Below are 18,806 nucleotides of genomic sequence, written 5' to 3'. Positions count from 1 at the left end.
TGGAAACCCACTTCTTCTTCCCACCCAGTCCTTCTCTCTAATCAGCAAGGTGTTCATAAGAATATTGGCTCTCAAGTCTAGCTATTAATTTGTTCTTTAGACTAAATAAGGGATTACCATCAAGGTGACAAAGTCCTGCAGGGTCAGTCTGGTACAGTAATTTAGTTAAAATCCTTGGTCCTTATAGAATCCATGTATCCTCTGGTTGTATGGCTGCTATCAGGGAGACAAAAATCCTCCGTTTGGAACATGGCTGAAACCCCAGAAGTCTGCAACCTCACATCTATTGAAAAACACCAATTACCAAGTGTGGTGAACCAAAATACACAGCAATGTCTGTTGTCTTCCAGGCTCTCTCCATTTGAGAGTGGTATCAACCTTGCCTCTGAAACAGAGTTCTTAATAATTAGAACCAAAACTTTGCATAGATGCTCACAAATTATGCATTCTTGGTGGGGAGGGGGGGTAAAGTTGGAGCTCTATGGATGGAATTACAGAGTTGTTTGTGCATAAAATTAAGGAAAGCAGAATTTAAACATATCAAAGTTATAAATCATTGAGTTTGCCCCTAAAACTGGACATTTAAAATGAGTGGTTGCTTATGAATTGTCTATCTCTGTGGCTCAGTTGTTCATCACTATATTTAGTATTATTAATACTCTCACAATTGTGTCTCATACAACTCTTCTGACTTGCTGGGATGTTGGGGAAATCAGTTCACTAGTGTTGGTGCTTGGATGGGTGGATGTGACAGAAAAGGAAGGTTTGAATCATGTACAGTAGATGAGGCTTCAGGGCACATACTTGAATACTGAGAAAGCAAAATAGCAAAGCACCATCCGTTCTGTGCCCTTGAATATCACAGGTTTTTTTCAGAGAGGTCCTTGTCCATATACCAGCACTGTCTGAATAGGCAATTGAAGACTTCAAAATCATACATGTGAAAAAGGAAGCATGTTAAATTTCCACAGATAACCTCGTTCTGGCATTTCCTAACTTTTCAGTGCTTGTTCTTTTAATTTTCATACATTTTTAGCATATTTTTATTTGAAATATCTGTAGGTTTTGTAACATCTTGTCCTCTGGCAAGCTATTACTGGCTTATTTGGATATTTGCATGACTGAAAGTGGTGTTTGGTGAAACACAAAGCAAAAGTAAACAGTAGTTTTCCCTAAGCAGATTAACCTCCTTACAAAACCCAACATTCCCATCACCACAGTGCAGATGTTTCGTTCATGTAAATTGAACAGTTGCAGTATGTTTCATTCATGTAAATTGTCAAGACAGCTAGGTCTTTGGGGAGGCACCTTCCTCATATTTTCAAAATATGTTTAAATAGACAGAACTGGAAGGCCACAGGCGTGAGATCAGTCATCACAGACGATTTTTACCTCACTGTGAATGCTCCATTGATGTGGTGTGATACCAGTGCCCTCCTGAGAAGACCACAAAACCTCAGTGTATTTTGGACTTGAGGTTAGCTGATAGATAGGTGAAGTCACAGGTAATTAGAAGCAAACTCCCTAGTGAAGGCATAGCTCCAGAAACAGAAGATTGTGAATTATTTTATGTGGGTTTGAAATAAGCTACATATAATAGTTACTCAGATGGATGCACTCTCCTGGTAATGCAATATGCCTTGATAGTGCTTTATGCTTCATCTTTCCCATTTACTGGAGTGCTGGTATGGAGTTGGCTGACCAGCGGTGATGTAGTCAAGGATAGGTACAGTTTATCCCTTTTTAATTTTGGCATCATACACACTAATTTGACCTCTCTGAAGAGTTTACCTGCTTTGTTAGTTCTTAGACAATCACATTTGTCTGCTCTTTTATAAACTAGGACAGAAGGGGTAGCTGACAGAAAGGGGAGGAGGAGACAGTTCCATGCAAACACAAAACTTTGGTTACCTTCCAGTTTTAGTCTTTGATATGCAAGTTGTTGGTCCATTAATGGAAAAGCAAATTCTTAAATGTTACAAACCTAAAATTCAGCAGTTTGCAAAGCAAAGCAATCTGTCTGTTTCAACTGCACTATTTACTCTAGTATGTAATACCCATTTGTAATACCGTAACTGGAATGTAATTAACATTATTCATTCATTATCAATATAGGCTAGAGCACTGGGGAGTTGCTCTGGTATCAGGCAAAGAGGCAACACTGACAGATGAAGAGTAAATGTCGAACTGCAACAAAATGTAAAGTCATAACATATGTAAAGACATGATCAGATATAATCAATGGCCAGGTGAAAATTCAGGTCACCAGCCTGAGCTAAAAGCCCTGGCTTATGCTTGCAGGACAGACGAGCTCTGTTTTGGGAGTAATGTATTGTCTCCTATTGTCTCTAATGTGTTAGAAGAGTTACCTTCATTTTTATTTTTTATTTAAGTAGGGGAAACATTAAAAAGATGTGTTTTGGTTGTCAGTTCATTACAGTCCCCTCTGAAACAAAAGTAGATTTATCTAATTAAAAAGATACCTTGCTTAGTCTTCTAAGGCACCAATGATTTCCCTTTAACCTTAGTCTAAACCTGCACCAATGCAATACTAGTAGAACAGAATGCAGTCTGTAGCAAAATTCAGGACAATATTTGCAAAATGCTAACATTTGCAATCAAATTCTAGGCCATATATCCTTTTCTCAAATATGCTCATTTCATAGGATTGGATCAATTTATAGCAAAAAATGCAATTTAAATATAACAATTTACAAGGCATACAGTGCACAAAGATAAGCATATCCAAATCTATTGAGGAGTAGAATGTAATCATAATGATGCAATTTTTTAAAGAATTTGGGAAGTCAATAGTATATTTAGTTATTTTACAGATGGGTATTGCACTGAAGGAATATCATGTGCATTACTGAATTGGTTTTAGTTAAATTATATCCTCTACAAGAAGCAGATCTAGAATTAAGAAAATGGCATAGTTAAGAGACTGACATATGTGTAATATTCAAATTACTAAGCAGATGTTAATATTTTGCAAATATAGTACTTGCACATGCACATAGTCCTGGAATATAACTAATCTGTTTCCTTCAGTGCAAGGTGAGAATCAGGTATAAAATGGAAGTAAAAAAAATCTTTATGGAACTTTCAGTGTAATTTTTTTAATGCAGTGGAATTACTCACAGTCCATAAAGCTAAGCAGATACAAGATCAGATCTGAAAGAAAACTCCGTGAAGGTTAAATAGAATGTGTTCAGAAATTACTAAATCAAAGTATATCATATTACAAAACTACGCAATGGATAGTGTACATTTTTTTCTAATTTAATTTTAAAGTTAAAACTATGCGGGCTATTCATTATTTATACAGAAAAATCTCATTTGGCTTCTATTTTTCACCAAGTACTTTTCAATTTGAAAGGGTCATTTGATTGTAATTAAGCCAAATGTTAATGAATAATTCACTAGCTTTTTCCTTCATCCTGTCCTATTAATTACTTTCAAATAATAACAAATCTTTATTTAAATAATTGGTAATACTCAGAGACTCAAAGCTGTTACAGCAGTCAGTCATGAACAAAGAAGATTCTATTTGTGAAATGAAAACTAATAAATAAAAAATATTTTTTCATCAGCTTAAAAATTTCCAAAAACTTAGGCCTTCATGCAACATACTATTGGGAATCTATGTGTAATGTCATATGATAAACACAGAACTAAAATTGGCATCCTTGTAATTAATTTACAATGCATAAAAATATTGAGGGAAGAATTCACAAAGAGAAACTACATGCTGTAAAGTTACTTTAAATCTTCTTTCCTTTCTCTGTGAATTATGTCAGATACCTAGTTATATAGGACAGCATGGCACTTTTGGAGCTCCTATAATTTGAGGTGTTTAAAGAACTTTACAGATACTAAGTAGAACACCATGACTGTAAAATAATGTAATAATGAGCCAAATTCTGCTTATTTTATTCATGTGCTTCACCCAAGTTGTTGCAAACTGGTTGCATGAGAAAAGTAAGAACAAATATTGGTGACTGTTACTAAAATGAGCCAAAATTTAAAATGTATAGGGAAACCTGTTTGGAAACACTGTACTAGTAGTTTTGAATTTGGGTTGCATTCATACCTACAAAGGACTGTTTGTCAGTCCTACTAGAGAAAAAGCCAAATGCTGCAATTTTGCCCTGAAACAGAGTTTATCTTACAAGAACCTCTAGTCTTGTAAGGTTTCTGTTGCTTACACTGTAACTAACCTTGGCCCTACCCTCAGCATCTGCAATGCTAATACACTCTTATATTGATCTCCCTGTCTCTTTATCCCCCAATCAGTATGCTTGTTGTGCAGATAGTCGATGTGAGATAAGGATAACTTCTAGCCATACTTAAAAGGAATGAAAAGCAGTAAGAAAAGTAAATGAGGAAAAAAAGAGAATACAAATGTGTCTCTAGAATCCTGAGAGGAAACATTTATAAAGAACATAAAAAATGGTGTCACCAAGATGCCAGCTAGTTAGGAGAAATAAAATGGAAGATTAATGTTGATGTGCTCAGGGTGATCATAAAGGAATAAAAATGAACTGATGACATCTTTAGAGAGCAGATCTTTTCTTGGTAAATCTACAGAAATACATCCAAGAGACTATCACCAAGTGACACTGAGCTTCATAATGAAAAGTAAAGGGAGGCAAACCTTTTTCACTGATCCACATGTAACCCAGCATCTGTTATAGCAATAGGTTTCCAGCTTCTTGCATCAGAAATGAAATGGAATTGAAGATAGATTTAGGAATTATTAGACTTTGTCCTGTCCTGTCATAGCTCATGTGAGATGAAATGACCATTAACTTATTGTGAAGTTTAAAATAAAGTTGAGACTAATATTTTTCCTGCACAGCAGGTCTTTTCTATGCTTTCTTTTATATTATCATACCTTATTTAGATTTTGGCTCCTGCTGATCATTGAGCAGAGTTTTTAATTGTACTGGGTGACCTTTTCCCTTAGCACTTGGGGATAAGTTAGGACAGGGTCATAGAAACAGGCAGTTCAGATTTTTCGTTCTAACGTGTATTAACTTGCATTTGTCAATGTCCAAATTTCATCAGCTGTCATGCTGCCTATTTGTCTAGTTCTGTTTCTCTGAAGTTCATCACAGCCTCCTCTTACAGGAACTTACACTAAATAATTTTGTCATCTGCAAATGCTGCTGACCTCCATTTTTGTTCTACCCTCATCCCTGCCTTTCCAGATAATTGATGAATATATTAAATACTAACTACAGTACTGATCTTTGGGACATACTGATATTAACCTCCTGCTGAATTGAAAACTGACATCCTAATGAATTAAATTCTCTATATAAGAAGAACAGTGTTGACAGTGAAAATCAGGATGACTTGTGCTTTAGCCTTAATCTAAAAAAAAAAACCCAAACTCTCTGTGAGTACAAACACCTGCAATTCCCACTGACTCTTATGGGACTTGTGAAAAACAGGCCACTGAGCATATATAGTTTTAGGCAACTCAATCTGACAGCTATTGCCTCAGCTTGAAAATGCTGCAAATATCCTAAGTAAAAACCAAAACCAAAAAGATGAAATCTCATTTCTGTATACCTGCTTCACTTGCTGTTTACAGAATCATTAAACTATCCAACAGTACTATAAGCATTTTCCCCATGAAATTGTTACATGCTCCTGGGCTAGAATATCCTTGGAACTTCAAAATGAATTTGGATATTTGATCCTGACAGGACTGTCTATAGAATTGAGAGCTAATCAAGCCTAAATTAAAAGATGAAAAACACAAACAGCTTGAAAGTCCATTTCTTTCATACTGATGACTATAGCTATAATCAGTATTGGCAAGACATGCTTCCTTGCCAAAGTCATTTAGCTTTTTCTGGATATCAGAGAATTTCTGGAATTTCTCTGACATTTTTATATAGTATCTGTAGCAGACACTTCTGTATGCAAAATATGTGTGTGTGTATATATATATATATATATATATATAAATACATAAAAGTATCACCAAGCCACACAGAAAGAAGCAGTTCCTTTGTGTTCTGTTAATGATGTATAGAACCTTAAATATATAATGTACATCAGCCAAACTTTGAGTTATTTCTGAAACTATTATACTTCAGAATGTAAAAAATGCATGGGATTTATATAATAGCTTTAAAATACTCTAGTTAGTATCCTCCAAGTACAATTCCTGTTTGAACTTCATATCAAAGAATAACTAGCGGAATAATGCAAAAATGTTAATGAATATTCACATGCTCTTGAAATGCGTCTCCTTCATCCATGAACATTTTTTGAGAGATCAAATTTTATTACCACAAATGTTCACAAAAAGTTTACAAGTATAATAATGTGATTATGTTATCAACATTTTAATAACTTGTATTGCTGAGTTAATAGGTCTTTTCATATGAAATTTTATACCTATGAAGTTCTTTGAAAAATGTGCCTTTCCTCACTGAAGTTTGCTGCATATATTCTGTTCAAAGAAGCTTCCTCTATTTAGGTTGGAGGAAGATTTTTGAAAAATGCCTAAGGGCCAGATTTAGTTTCATATCGTGTGATGCTAAGCAAATTCTGCTTACGTTCTAAAAAATGGAGCATTCTGCATTTGAAGTCTAACTGGATGCTATGTGCATCATTAGGCCCACGCTCACTTTTAATAGTCTGGATTGCCAACATTAGAAACTAAAACCCAAACTCAAAGACAAGTTAGGAGCCTAAACCTAAGTGGAAGTCATTGTAACCTGGCTATGCTTTACTTTCAGTGGTCATGCCTGAGAGGAGGACAACATTGTGTCTCGTCATCCATCTCCATCTGTCCACCATGGCAGGTTAGAAATCTGTTGTTTACTGGAGCATTGGACCAGTCAGATACACTGTACTTAATCTGTAGATTTTAATATGCATAACAGATATGTCCAAGATTTCCTTGTGTCCAGCAAAAGCTACTGCTACTGTCCAGCCTGACAAAAGTCTCAGTGTCCAAATTTCACCCAAATCAAATTTCTAGATATGATACAGGCCACCCGGGGAAACTAACATATAGTAGACTGGGAGGTGCTTGGTATATTACAGAGATGGGAGATCAGAAGTGAATTTCTAAATTAATCTCAGACTTCCTTTATGGAATTTGGTTTCACATCTGCAAAATGGAGATAATGGGCAGCTGTGAAAGCAGGTTAATTAAATGCTTGTGAAGCCCACTGTGAAAGAGGTGAAGTGGGAGATTAGGATTCAGGACAGAAAGGGCAAAAGTGAAAATGAGGCCTGTATATGACTAAGAGTCAGAGAAAACACAGAAATAGAAATCAAAATGGGAAAAAGACATATGTGTGTGGAGATGGCCACAAGCAGCAAAAGTCAAATCTCAGTTTCAAAAGCCATGGGGTTTAACTTGCTGTGTCATGTTTGCTAACCTGGACACAATTTTACTCATGCAAGCTGTGTATGCATTGCTGCTACTCTACCTTAATTTGCCAAGATTTGGGATGTATTTTTAAAAAACAAGAGAAACCTTAAAATCTCTGCTCAGCAGCTGATTATCTGCCATGAATTTGCCTCACTCATACTGTATTTACCTTTTTTTCTCACAAATTCACAGTCCTTTCATACTGCAGTAACTTTCTTGTTTCATGAATGACATTTCTTTTCACCACTGAATATTTCATTCCCCAAGGTACCTTGACTGGTTTGTGGCTTTCCTGGAGGAATGACCCTGAAAGGAATTAAGGAGACAAAATAGAAATCAGTAGACTTTAATGCAGTGTATGTATCTGACTTCTGTGCTGGCTCCTTTACTTCCCACGGTCGGGTCACCCAGCAGTCTCACAGTTTTACTGTCAGGCACATAATGGAAGCCTTCATGGGATTACCCAATAAGACCTAGGTCTTACTATGACTTCGTACATCTCTTGATACATGATATTATGTTGTGTATGGCAGCACTTCCTACTTTTTCTACTATCACTCTACTACAGTAACATAAATTTCCTTTGGAAGAATTTGTTATACATATAGCAGAATTTGTCTTAGGCTTCTTCATTATCAGCAAGGTGCTGAATTTTTTTGTATTGTTGTGATATTAGAATGGAAAAAATAGAATTTTTCATAAAAGGTATAATTACATTTGAAATACACATTATGTACTTCTAGGATGTATGGAGAAATACAGCAAAAGTCTGACTGTCTTGCTGCATAGGTAAAAAAAAGCCCTCTGGATCATTGCCAGTGCTGAGATACATAAAATCAGAAGACTTCTATAGGAAGAGAATAGGAGAAATAGAAGATGATGTAGTTTTATAAATTGTCCCAATGTGGTCTTTAAGGCACAGAAAAAAACAAACCAATTCAGAACAGTCTTAACATTTAAAAAGACTCAGAATTGCTCTTCTTGATTGCCCAATTAAAATTTCTGAGGTGTATATGCCGTAATTTGAAACCAAGTAACCTTGAGAAGATCATAATTCACTTTCCTCAGTAATATTAACAGAGTCATTGAACATACTCACATGCCTATTTATATTTTATTTTCAAGCTTTAAAAAACTTCTTTGCTTTCATAAATTTCTTGGACGTATTTAAAAGGAAAACAAAGGTTGGGATTTTTGTTTGTTAGAGCTTCTTTCTTGTGAGTTCTAATCATTCATGCATTCATTCACTTATTCAGTGAATAGCTCATTAATATGATTTCTATCTGTGTATAAAGGCACATGGCAAGAACCGTCTTATGTAATAGTTTGAAAAGACAGCTATAAATAACCTATTTTAATAACCATAAATTTACATTAGAAAGGTAGATAAACTCTGCAGTGAAAAACATTTATTTTTATCTGATGATACTGTTTCATAACCTCAGTGTTATCAGACTCATCCTGAATAATGTAGTAAGGTCTTGGGGTTTTGTACCATCTGGGAAATTCTGGCATATCAAATGGATTTATGTGATAGGAATATACATTTAAAAAGAGCTACATTTCTCTTTTGGGACTCAATGATGCTTACCTGGTACACATTCAAAAACTCCCAGTGACATCCATGGTAGATTAGATTATGCAAAGAATGGCAGGTTGGGCCCCTTTTTTACTGATTTGCTAAACATAAGTGCTTCTTTCTGAATAATTTGAAACAAGTCAACCTTGGTGGAGTTTTAAATTTTCCTTCTTTATTACCATTACTGACTGCCTTCATTTTAGAAATTTACTGGATTTATGCCTTACTTTTGCCAAGCTTCTAGTCATCTTATAGTCATACAGCTTGGAAGAAAAATGCTAGCAGGCATAACCGAAGTGTTCAGGTTTATAGTTGCTATCAATCCATCATTAGCTCTGTAGAGAACAGTTGTAAGGCTGAGAGGATGTTCTCATAAACTCTTCAATAGGTGTATGGAGATATATAAAGTCTAATACAGTAAATTGAACATGATAACTCTACTAGTAGAAAAAGTGATAAAGAAATAATTGAAAAAGGAATGTTATTTTATGTGCTGTGCAAGTCTGTGATACCTATTTTAAAGTAATGAAGTGTAATGCCCCATATGACAATTAGATCCCTGTAGACAGACACAAGCAGCTGAACAGAGGCATAATGCAGAGGCAGGAACCTATCTATCTCATGCACTTCTGACTGCAGCATCAGTGCCTAATTAATCAGAGTTTTTCCAGTCAGTCTTAACAGCTGTGCATGTTTGTATTTAAGTAAAATCTTCCATTTATTTTTTAAATATTGGATGGTTATAATCAGATACTCAAATACAATATCAGTGAACTACTAATATCCACCAGCTTGTTTTATAGTAGTAAGGGATACCAGTTGTGATCTCTAGTTCCTTTGATGACTATTTTTAAGCACTTTTTTTGCATATTGGACGACTTTATATACTTCTTTGACTAATGGTCTTTTGATGGAGGTATTTGGGTGGTCTTTGCAGCTGTAACCACAAGAGGATGGAATCAGACTGCAAACCAGGTAGGAAAAAGCAGAGTAGTGAAAGCCACAGACCTGGTCAGCCAGGACATTATTTAACGCATTGTACCTAGAGAATAGAGATGAGTGAGACAGAATGGGGCCGCCTTTCTGGGCAGATGTATCCATGTGCATCCACTTTCCAGCAGCAGGTGCCATTCAGATTGCCAACACTGACTTTGAACCTCTGAAGCTGGAGTGTTATCGGATGCAGCCTGCTTGCCTGTCTGAAGGAAAACTGACCAGCTTTCCCAGCTGCTTTGTAGCAAACAGCTTTATTCTTCAAAATTAAGCACAGCATCAAATACAAAAAAGCCCCATCACTGTTATTCTCACCTTAAGTTACTATTTCCAGACACTTTCTTTCTGAAGGTCTATGAACATACCCTTTGCATCTCCTGCTCAGCCTGGTGCAGGCAACTCCTGATCTCTTCTCAGCCAGGTCTCTTTGTCCTTAAAGGAACGGTTTTCTTCATTAAACATATTACTATTATTTAATTAGTCTCTCTTTAGCCTTTAAATCAAATGTTAATTTATTTGAGAAGCTTATGAGGAGGACAGTGCAGAGTGTTTTTCATTGTTCTGCTGCATGAGCCCTGATTCTTCCAGTTTATACACATTTAATTGTTGATGCAACCCAGAGTCACCCCAAATTGTTCACACACATTTAGGTACATATATGTAAGGGCTATGGTTGGAACTGTCCTAAAAATTGTACTAAGCTTGGCCCAGTATACTTTAATATATAATCTCCCATACCTCATTGCTTATCATTTTGCTAGAATTTTACTCTCTGAGTTGTAATTTCTGAGAGCTGCTTTTTGTGGGGGAACATTTTTAAAGATTTTTAATTTTTTCAGACATTTTAAAATATCAAGTGCCTGAAAATAAATTCAGGTGTTCCTCAGCCGGGTTTTTTAGTAACCTTTTTTTTCTGAATAAGCGCTAGAATGTGAGGTTTTCTGCAGTCAAAATTTGGCAGAGACTGAGGCCTCGATCCACAAAAGCAAATACACACACACACTTAATATTAGATACATGCTTAATATCCATTTCAGGTTGGTTCAGCCTTCCTGAATGTGATGAGCCCTACAAATACTTGTATTGCTGAGAGATGCAAGGTATATACTGTATACCCTTGAGATCTAAGACTCTGAGGCAGTTCAAAAGGAAGACCAGCAAGCAACCAAGCAAGCAGCACCACTATTGTGCCATTGAAATGCTTGTTTTTAAAACAAGGATTTCAAATTGTTTCACTATGAACAGAAAATCACCTTGTGATATACTGATACAGGTTTTCTCTAGCTTTATTAAAAAATCTTTCCACCAGCAATTAATTAATTTAAAATATTTAATCCAAGTATATGTCTCCTTGCGTTCCTTGGTAGTGTTTTCAGATTTCCAAAACAACCAAATGAGTTTGTAAAATCCTTCAGTAAGATTCCCCCTTTTATTTTAGTATTTCAGTGTAAACATTATCAGTACCTGATGTTTTGTTATTTACTGGGTATATGTTGATTGTCTCTTGAATCACTTTAAAATGTAATTCTTCCACAAATGGTTCAGCTGCTTGGAGAACAGCCATTTATTGTTTGCCTTTATCCATCTCACAATTAAGCAGCTCATTAAAGTACTCCCTCTATTGTTTTATAATTGCATTCTTTGTGACTAAGAGATTTCCATTTTTGTTCTTTATCAGACTTATTCACATGTGCATTGATATGCATTGATATGTAAAATTATCTCATATTATTAATACTTCTCTCCTGCTCCCCATCTCCACCAAACCATGCCAGCTAACCACCCCTCTGGATGAACATATTTTTAATGAGTATCTTTGCACTGTCATTCTAGTCTCAGAAGGATGTTTCTGACTCTCTACAGGTCCCATCACTGCAGTATGGAGAAAGAACAGCACTGCAGTGACTATACTAAGTCAACCTATGATTTTAATAACTTCTCACAGAGCCTGGAGCCAGACTGTCTGCTCCCTTACCTATTCTTCTCTAGCTAAAATAGTCTCTAATGCTAGTGCAATACTGCAATGCATGACTTTCAGTTTAACTCAGCAGAAAATTCACTTGGTAATTTTACAATGCAAGGGAAATTGCAAAGTTGCTCTCCACCGCTGAGGACGTGAATGTCTATTGCGTTAATCTACTCCTACTCTCCTAAACTTAGCATGCTTTCAAGTATGCACTTAAAGATACATCAGACATTTAATTGATGTACTTAACTATCACATTTCCTCAGAAAGCTTTAATGTCGTAACTCCACTTTGCTGTTTCTTATGAAATATTTTAAGTCACCAAGTCTAAGAAATATTTGAGAACAACAGTAATTTTCCAATAAAGCTTTGAATACTCATCACTATACACTGCAGATGAAAAAAATTAATACTGAGATTGCAAAACCCACTTTTAAAAGGTAGAAATACTCTTTATCAGCTTATTCAGAGCACAGGCTGCAAGGTGCTCACTATTGACTTCTTATCCTCTTTGTTGTAATTACATTGACGGTAAACACAATGTTTTAATTTTATCATGGGCTATTTTATTACATCCTTCCCTAATATCTGAGTGTTTATGGAGCTTACCTTCATAACAAATCTATGAAAAAAGGTTAAGGATTGAATGACAGAAAGAGTAAAGACAGAAGTATCCATTTATTTTAGGGAGCAAACTAAGATGTAGTGGCTTTATTTGTTAGAGCATTTAACATTTTAAATATTTCTGGGCCTAGCTCCCAGTGACTTAAATTGCAGAATTTAGCTCTTCTGTAAATCAGACCACACAATTTCAAGATGTACATTCAGAAAATGAGGAATATACAACTAGAAGCTACTACAAGAAGTGAACTGTCCAGCAGCACGCAGACCTCTAGGATACAGAATGGAATAGTCTTGCTGATGTACTGATAAATAAAACAGTAGGTGAATATATATTTAAAAAACCCTCCTAGGTAAATAAAAAGCCCCAGATAAGTTTACTTGCTCAGAATAGGTGAGAACTAGTTAATCTCTATAGTGCCCAAATTAGAATTGGGCAAACTCTCAACTATGTCTCTGGACAACATCCAATCTTCCAGGGCAGAATTCAACTACTTTAATTCTGAGATGATCCACATCTACATTATTTATCATACTATTTCAGTGTACACATTGCAGTACTAATAGTGATGCTAACAGCTAAGCTAAACAATAATGTTTTTGTCATAAAAATATATTTTCATATCTTTATATGTGGGAAGACTGCTTTTCCTGTGCTCTTCATGCCCTCGGAAAAAAATGGTAGACAGACTAAAAGTCCTTTTTAAATATCCTTTTAATCTCTGAATATATACCATCCCTTTTCCATACCTAAACAAAATAGGTCCTCTATACACAATAGCTTCATTCACTACATAGCTTTGATTAATTCCAGGAGTGTGATGTTTCCCATGCACTGAATGGTGAAGAGATCTTACCACAAAAAATATGTTGCTATAATTATATAGGTAAACGCATATAGACTTAAGGATAATTAAGACTGCAATATCAACATGACTTTTGACTTACAAAATACAATGACCCTTCAGAATACTTTCAGGTAATGTTCTAAGTTTCTAAAAAAGCAAATCATTCACTACCCAGAAATTCCATCATATGGAATCATATTTATCCCAACACAAAATATCAGTTAATTTAAAGCTTCAGCAAAAACATCTGTAACAACGTTACTGAGTAGTACAATGTTGTCAGCCACTATGAGGTCCAGTCACTAGCTGGAAATAAAATATATACATTGCAAGATATTTACAAGATACATTAAAAAAAAAAAAACAAATTGAGAGTTGTGATTTTGGATTCCGTTCCAGGCTCTGAACACTTAAATGATTACAGATCATTTGGTTCTGATTAAATCTTTCCTTTTCTCTCCTTTTTCTTCTTCTTTCACTGCCCTGCTTCCTATGCTGTTCCAACCGTGCTTTTGAGTAATACAGAAGAAGGTCAAGCTAGGTTAGCTGAAGAAATCTAGCTATTTACTCTGCTCCCTGGAAGAGGTCCAAGCTTCTCCTGCCAAGACTGCTTCCGCTAATTACCTGGTTTGCCCAGTACACGTACCCCCAAGTTCCTCTCCTGAAGTTCTTCACCTCCCGCATTTTAGTCTGTCTACCATTTTTTCCGAGGGCATGAAGAGCACAGGAAAAGCAGTATTCCTATGTTTAAAGATATGAAAATATATTTTTATGACAAAGGCATTATTGTTTAGCTTAGCTGTTAGCATCACCACTAATACCGCAATGTCTACATTGAAATAGTATGATAAATAATGTCAATACGGATAGGTAATATCCATATCCCCGAAGGATTCCTTAACTATCAGCCCTATTTTAACAAATGATGCCGCAGTCCCCAGAGGAGCGGCGTGCAGCGATGCCCTGTGGCTTCACTGGGGCCCGTGCGAGGGAAGGCGAGCCCGCAGCCGCCTGATCCCCGTGCCGCTGCCAAGGCCTCTCCCGGATACCTGGTTAATGCTGAAGGACATGCTCCGTTTCCAAGCAGACTGAGGCGAGCTAGTGCGATGATTTAGACTTTGGAGGAGTACCCTGTTGATCCTAACCATTAGCTTATCACTTTCCCAACTCTGCAAGAAATCCCAGGGAAACCCAATTCCTGTCTCAGCAGCCCCAGGAAGCTTGTGCACTTCCATTGCACGTACCCCAGAGCAGGCTTTCAGTTGTGCCAAAATCTTCAACAGTTTTACTTGCCAAATATTCCTCGCTTTGACCACAGCCTTTAACGTTAACATTTATGTCATTCAAAATTGTCTGCATCATCCCAGCAAATACATTCACCACCACTCACTAGGTTTTTGCCAGATATTACCATCACAACCAAAGCACTTCAACAGCCCTTAGCACTGGGGATGTCCTTCACGTGAGACCCAAATTAACCTCCATTCTGTCCTTATCTTTTATTAATTTCCTTATTAGTATTATAAAGCAATTATCCGGCCACGGCTGTTTCCTGGAACTGAAGCAATTGGAAGTAAAATTGCCTCTCTGAGTGCACCGCGCACTGCTAACGGCGCGGCACCCCCCGGGGGGGGGGGGGGAATCCCGAGGCGGCGGACGAGTTACCCAGCTCCGCGGCGGCCTCCGGTCACAAGCGCAGCCGCGCCGACAGGGGCGGCCCGGCCCCGGCCCCGGACCCCAGCCCGCGGCCGCCGTGCGGTGCGGCGGGGGGGCGGCGCCCCGGCCGGGCCCTCGCCGCGCCCCTCCGCCCCCGGGGGCCGGCCCGCCCCGCGCGGCCGCCCTTTCCCGGGCGGGCGCCTCGCAGTGCTGCCAGCGCCGCGGTCGCAGCCAGCGCCGGCGGCCCGCGGGACCTCGCCTGCCCCCGCCGGCGGCGGCTCCCCGGCGCGGAGCATGGCTGCGGGCGCCGCCGCGCCGCGGCCGCCAGCGCTGCTGCTCCTCCTCCTCCTGCTGCTGCTGCTGCTGCTCTGCCTCGCCGCCGCCTCCAAGCTCAACATCCCCAAGGTGCTGCTGCCCTTCACCCGCAGCACCCGGATCAACTTCACGCTGGAGGCCAGCGAGGGCTGCTACCGCTGGTGAGTGCAGGTGCGCCGCCCGGCCCCGCCGCCCACACGTGCGGCGCCGCCACCCTTTGTCCGCCGCCGCCGCCGCCGGCCCGGGGCACCTGCGCGGCCGGGCCGGCGCGGGAGGGCGGCACTTATTGCGCGCCGCGGCGGGAAAGCGCGGCCGGGCCCCGCCTCGGCCTGCCGCCCGGAGCGCCGCGCTGCCCCCGCTGCCTCCTCGGCCGGGGGGGCGTTTCGGGCGGCTCGGGGGGCCGCGAGCTGCCCCGGCGGTCCCGGGCGCTCCTTCCCGGGAACAGAGGAGCACCTGAGGGGAAAGGCCGGCGAAGGCTCGGCTCGGCTGCCCTGGACAGCATCGTTGTTTTCCACGAGGCGCTCTGAACCCGCTTGGCCGAGGCTGTGAATGGAAGCCAGGGCTGAAAGGTCCTGAGGAAAGTCCCTGCGGGCTGGAGGGCACCCCGGCAAAGGCAGCGCGCCGTGCCGTGCTGTACCGCGCTACCCTGCACCATCCCAAGCCGTCCCGCGCCGTCGCATGGCACGTGTGGCCGGCTGCTGGGGACCACAGCATGCGGGGCCTGCCCTCGCGTCGCCGCTGGGGAAATACGCCTGTCCCTTGGCAAGCTCTGTCACCAAGGATGGGCAGTTTGAACTTGGTTATGCTGCTTTGGAACATAAAGAATAAGGAATTAAATCACAAAGCACTAAGGTGAAACAGAGAACTTCTCAGTGTCACAATAAACTTGGGCGATACGGTGAGCACGTTGGCTTGGAGGATGAAGTCAAAAAGTCTTAAAAGATGAAAGTTTTGCTGGGGCCTGGTCTCCTGGAGGCTTCGCTGAGCACATGGGGTGTAACCGAGAGCTTCCTGCCCAGGGCCCCTTCTCCCGCCCCGGGTGCGAGGAGGCATGCGGAGGGGGGCTGCCGGCAGAGTAGCCTGCTGAAGGGATGCAAACTTTAGCTGTGTCGAGCACAAGGGGTCTTCAGGCAAATACCATGGTGTGTGCAGGCTCTGTTGTAGTCTTTCTGTTAAGCAGGTGCTCTCTATTCCTCATCTGTCCTTTAATATGCTAAAATTGCAATTTGGATGGATAATGAGCAAGCAGTATCCATCTGAAAAAAAAAAAAAAAGCAAGTCAGATATGTTTAGGGTGGTACTTCCCTATATGCCAGATTGTATACTTACACTGTTTGTAGCAGTTTTTTGTTATTAAGTTTGTGGTTGACAGTTACTGAAATACAACTCCTTAGGCGATCCTTCTTGCTCTCTGTCTGTTTGCCACTCAGACCTCTGTGTCAGAGCACATTTCCCTGGTGGTCCTATATGCGTCTCACTTCTGGCCTGGTTACAAGTCTTTGATCTGTGACAACCTAAAGTCTGCAGGTGTTCGTGCATAAAAGCGGTAATAACAGTTGCACCGAAAGTTGACCAAAAGCAAGTCACTAGGTGCAGCTGCATGTGTTTGTGTGATTTAATTTCTGTAAGGGCTGTTTTAGTGAATATCTCTCAAGTATGGGGTTTGTCTTTTTCCTTACCATAATCTGTGAAGTCCTTAAAAGGATATGGCATAATTAGTACATGTAGTAAAGTACATTCTAGTAAGGCAGAAGATGGACTCATCAAAATGCTAGTGAAATTTGTGGGGCGTAGCTTCTCTTTCCTGTTTCGCCAGTGATCTGCTGGGTGATGCTGGGCCAGTTACAACCATTCCCACATGTGCCACTGTTTAATTATCAGGAGAAGTGTGTAGACCTTTGTGAATCTCCTTAGATCTCTTCATCTCTTGATCTCAACCTTATACTCTAGGGAATGCCAGACTTGGAGCCCACATTTGACCTGTTCTGTCTGTGCCTCTGTAACGAGGGTGACTGTGTAGGCTCTTCAGAGCACGTTACACTGGTATCAGGTGCCAGCAGTGGGTCGTATTTCTTGTCTAAATAGGCTTCAACTTGTTTTGCCATTTTCTCCCTATATCTACCATTGGGAGACTAATTTTGGTTCAGAATTAAGGAAACCATGCTGACCTCGTTTAAGGTGTGCCATCAGCGTCTGCTCTGGGGTTGTAGATGTGCACTCACTTCCCCTTTGCAGGCCCTGGCAGGATGTGGGGGGTAAAGTTCTGCGTGTGCTTACAAAACCCTTAGAAGGAAGTAGTAGCTGGGGGGGGGGGGGGGGGGGGGAATGAGTAAAAGCAGTAAGGGTTGTAATGTGCTCTGAGCGCATTTGCTAAGGTGCATCTGCTGCTGTCTTTCCCCCCACTCTATGTCCTAGCCCCTGCAGGCTTCTAACTGTGGGAGATTAGGAAGAGGTTTACTTTGGGGGGCAGATAGCTCCACATCTGTTTACTGACAAGTTTCCCATATTTCCCTGTGAAAGCTGTTGACACTAGCAATTATTGGAAGGAGGCAATTAAACTAATGAATTTAGGAAGTACCAAATATAATGTTGTTAAAAGTTTTAATTATTCTTCCCCCAGTATCTGTAAAATGATGAGTGGATTTGTATGTGTGAAAGCAGGAATTCAGAATGGAAACTATAAGATTCAAGCTCTTTGCCTCTGAAGAGGGAACTAAGGTTGTGTAATATGGATGATTGTTAGAAGTAGCATATGAAAACTATTCTCATATTTCAACAGCAAATTTTTTTGTTAGAAGTTTTATTCTCAAAGCTTCATTTTCAACGCATATAATGTTCCTGTTTGTAAACATTGTGCATGGTGCTATCTTCAGGTATAAAACACAGTCTGTGCGGATGTAGTCAGCATTTAAATTACATCTGTATTTATCTTTTAATTACCTTAATCCAGCAAATACACCTGGAAGAATGAGAGCATTCAATAGCAGAACTCTCTTCTTGAAATCTGCCTAAATAATTACATTTAAACATTATTTCACATCTGTTAGAATTGAGATACCTCAGGAGAATCTGTAGGAAGTTAAACTTTAAGAGCTAGCTTTAAGAAACACAGCCATTTCAGCCATTGACCACTGAGGTCAAAGTTGTTTTATAGAATATTGTATTATTCAGCTATTTGAAGGTGATAATGGTCCAATATAGTGGTGTTTGTTGCAAATGCAGTGAAAGAGTTTGTCTTCCTGAATAAATGTTTTCATACGAGAATGTCACTTACTATAATATATAAACCTCATTCGCATTATGGGAACAGGTGGCTGAATACTGGAGTAAGAGATCCAGTAGTTCAGTATTATTGAGTCACATAACTTGCAGAGATTGATTGCACTGGTACTTGCGGAGAAATCAAAACCTAGATGCAGTGCT

The 18,806-nt window shown here is 39.5% G+C and overlaps 1 protein-coding gene across 2 annotated transcripts in view; it reads left to right on the top strand.

Annotated features, from left to right (window-relative positions):
- Positions 1-18,806, top strand: part of NUP210 (nucleoporin 210) — a 93,494-nt gene that overhangs the window by 8,276 nt on the left and 66,412 nt on the right. The window contains exon 2 of one of the 2 annotated variants that reach the window (XM_026099549.2): positions 6,762-6,827. Coding sequence is in view for 1 of the 2 variants with exons in the window: in XM_064518866.1 (XP_064374936.1) it covers positions 15,363-15,544 (182 nt within the window). In the remaining variant the exon portion in view is untranslated. Of the gene's footprint in view, positions 1-6,761; positions 6,828-15,308; positions 15,545-18,806 lie in introns of those variants that run through there. The other variant, XM_064518866.1, reaches the window with a different exon arrangement.

This window comes from Dromaius novaehollandiae, chromosome 12 (genome assembly GCF_036370855.1).
Source record: "Dromaius novaehollandiae isolate bDroNov1 chromosome 12, bDroNov1.hap1, whole genome shotgun sequence".
NCBI classification, from domain to species: Eukaryota; Metazoa; Chordata; class Aves; order Casuariiformes; family Dromaiidae; genus Dromaius; species Dromaius novaehollandiae.
This window is presented reverse-complemented; position numbering and strand designations above follow the sequence as displayed.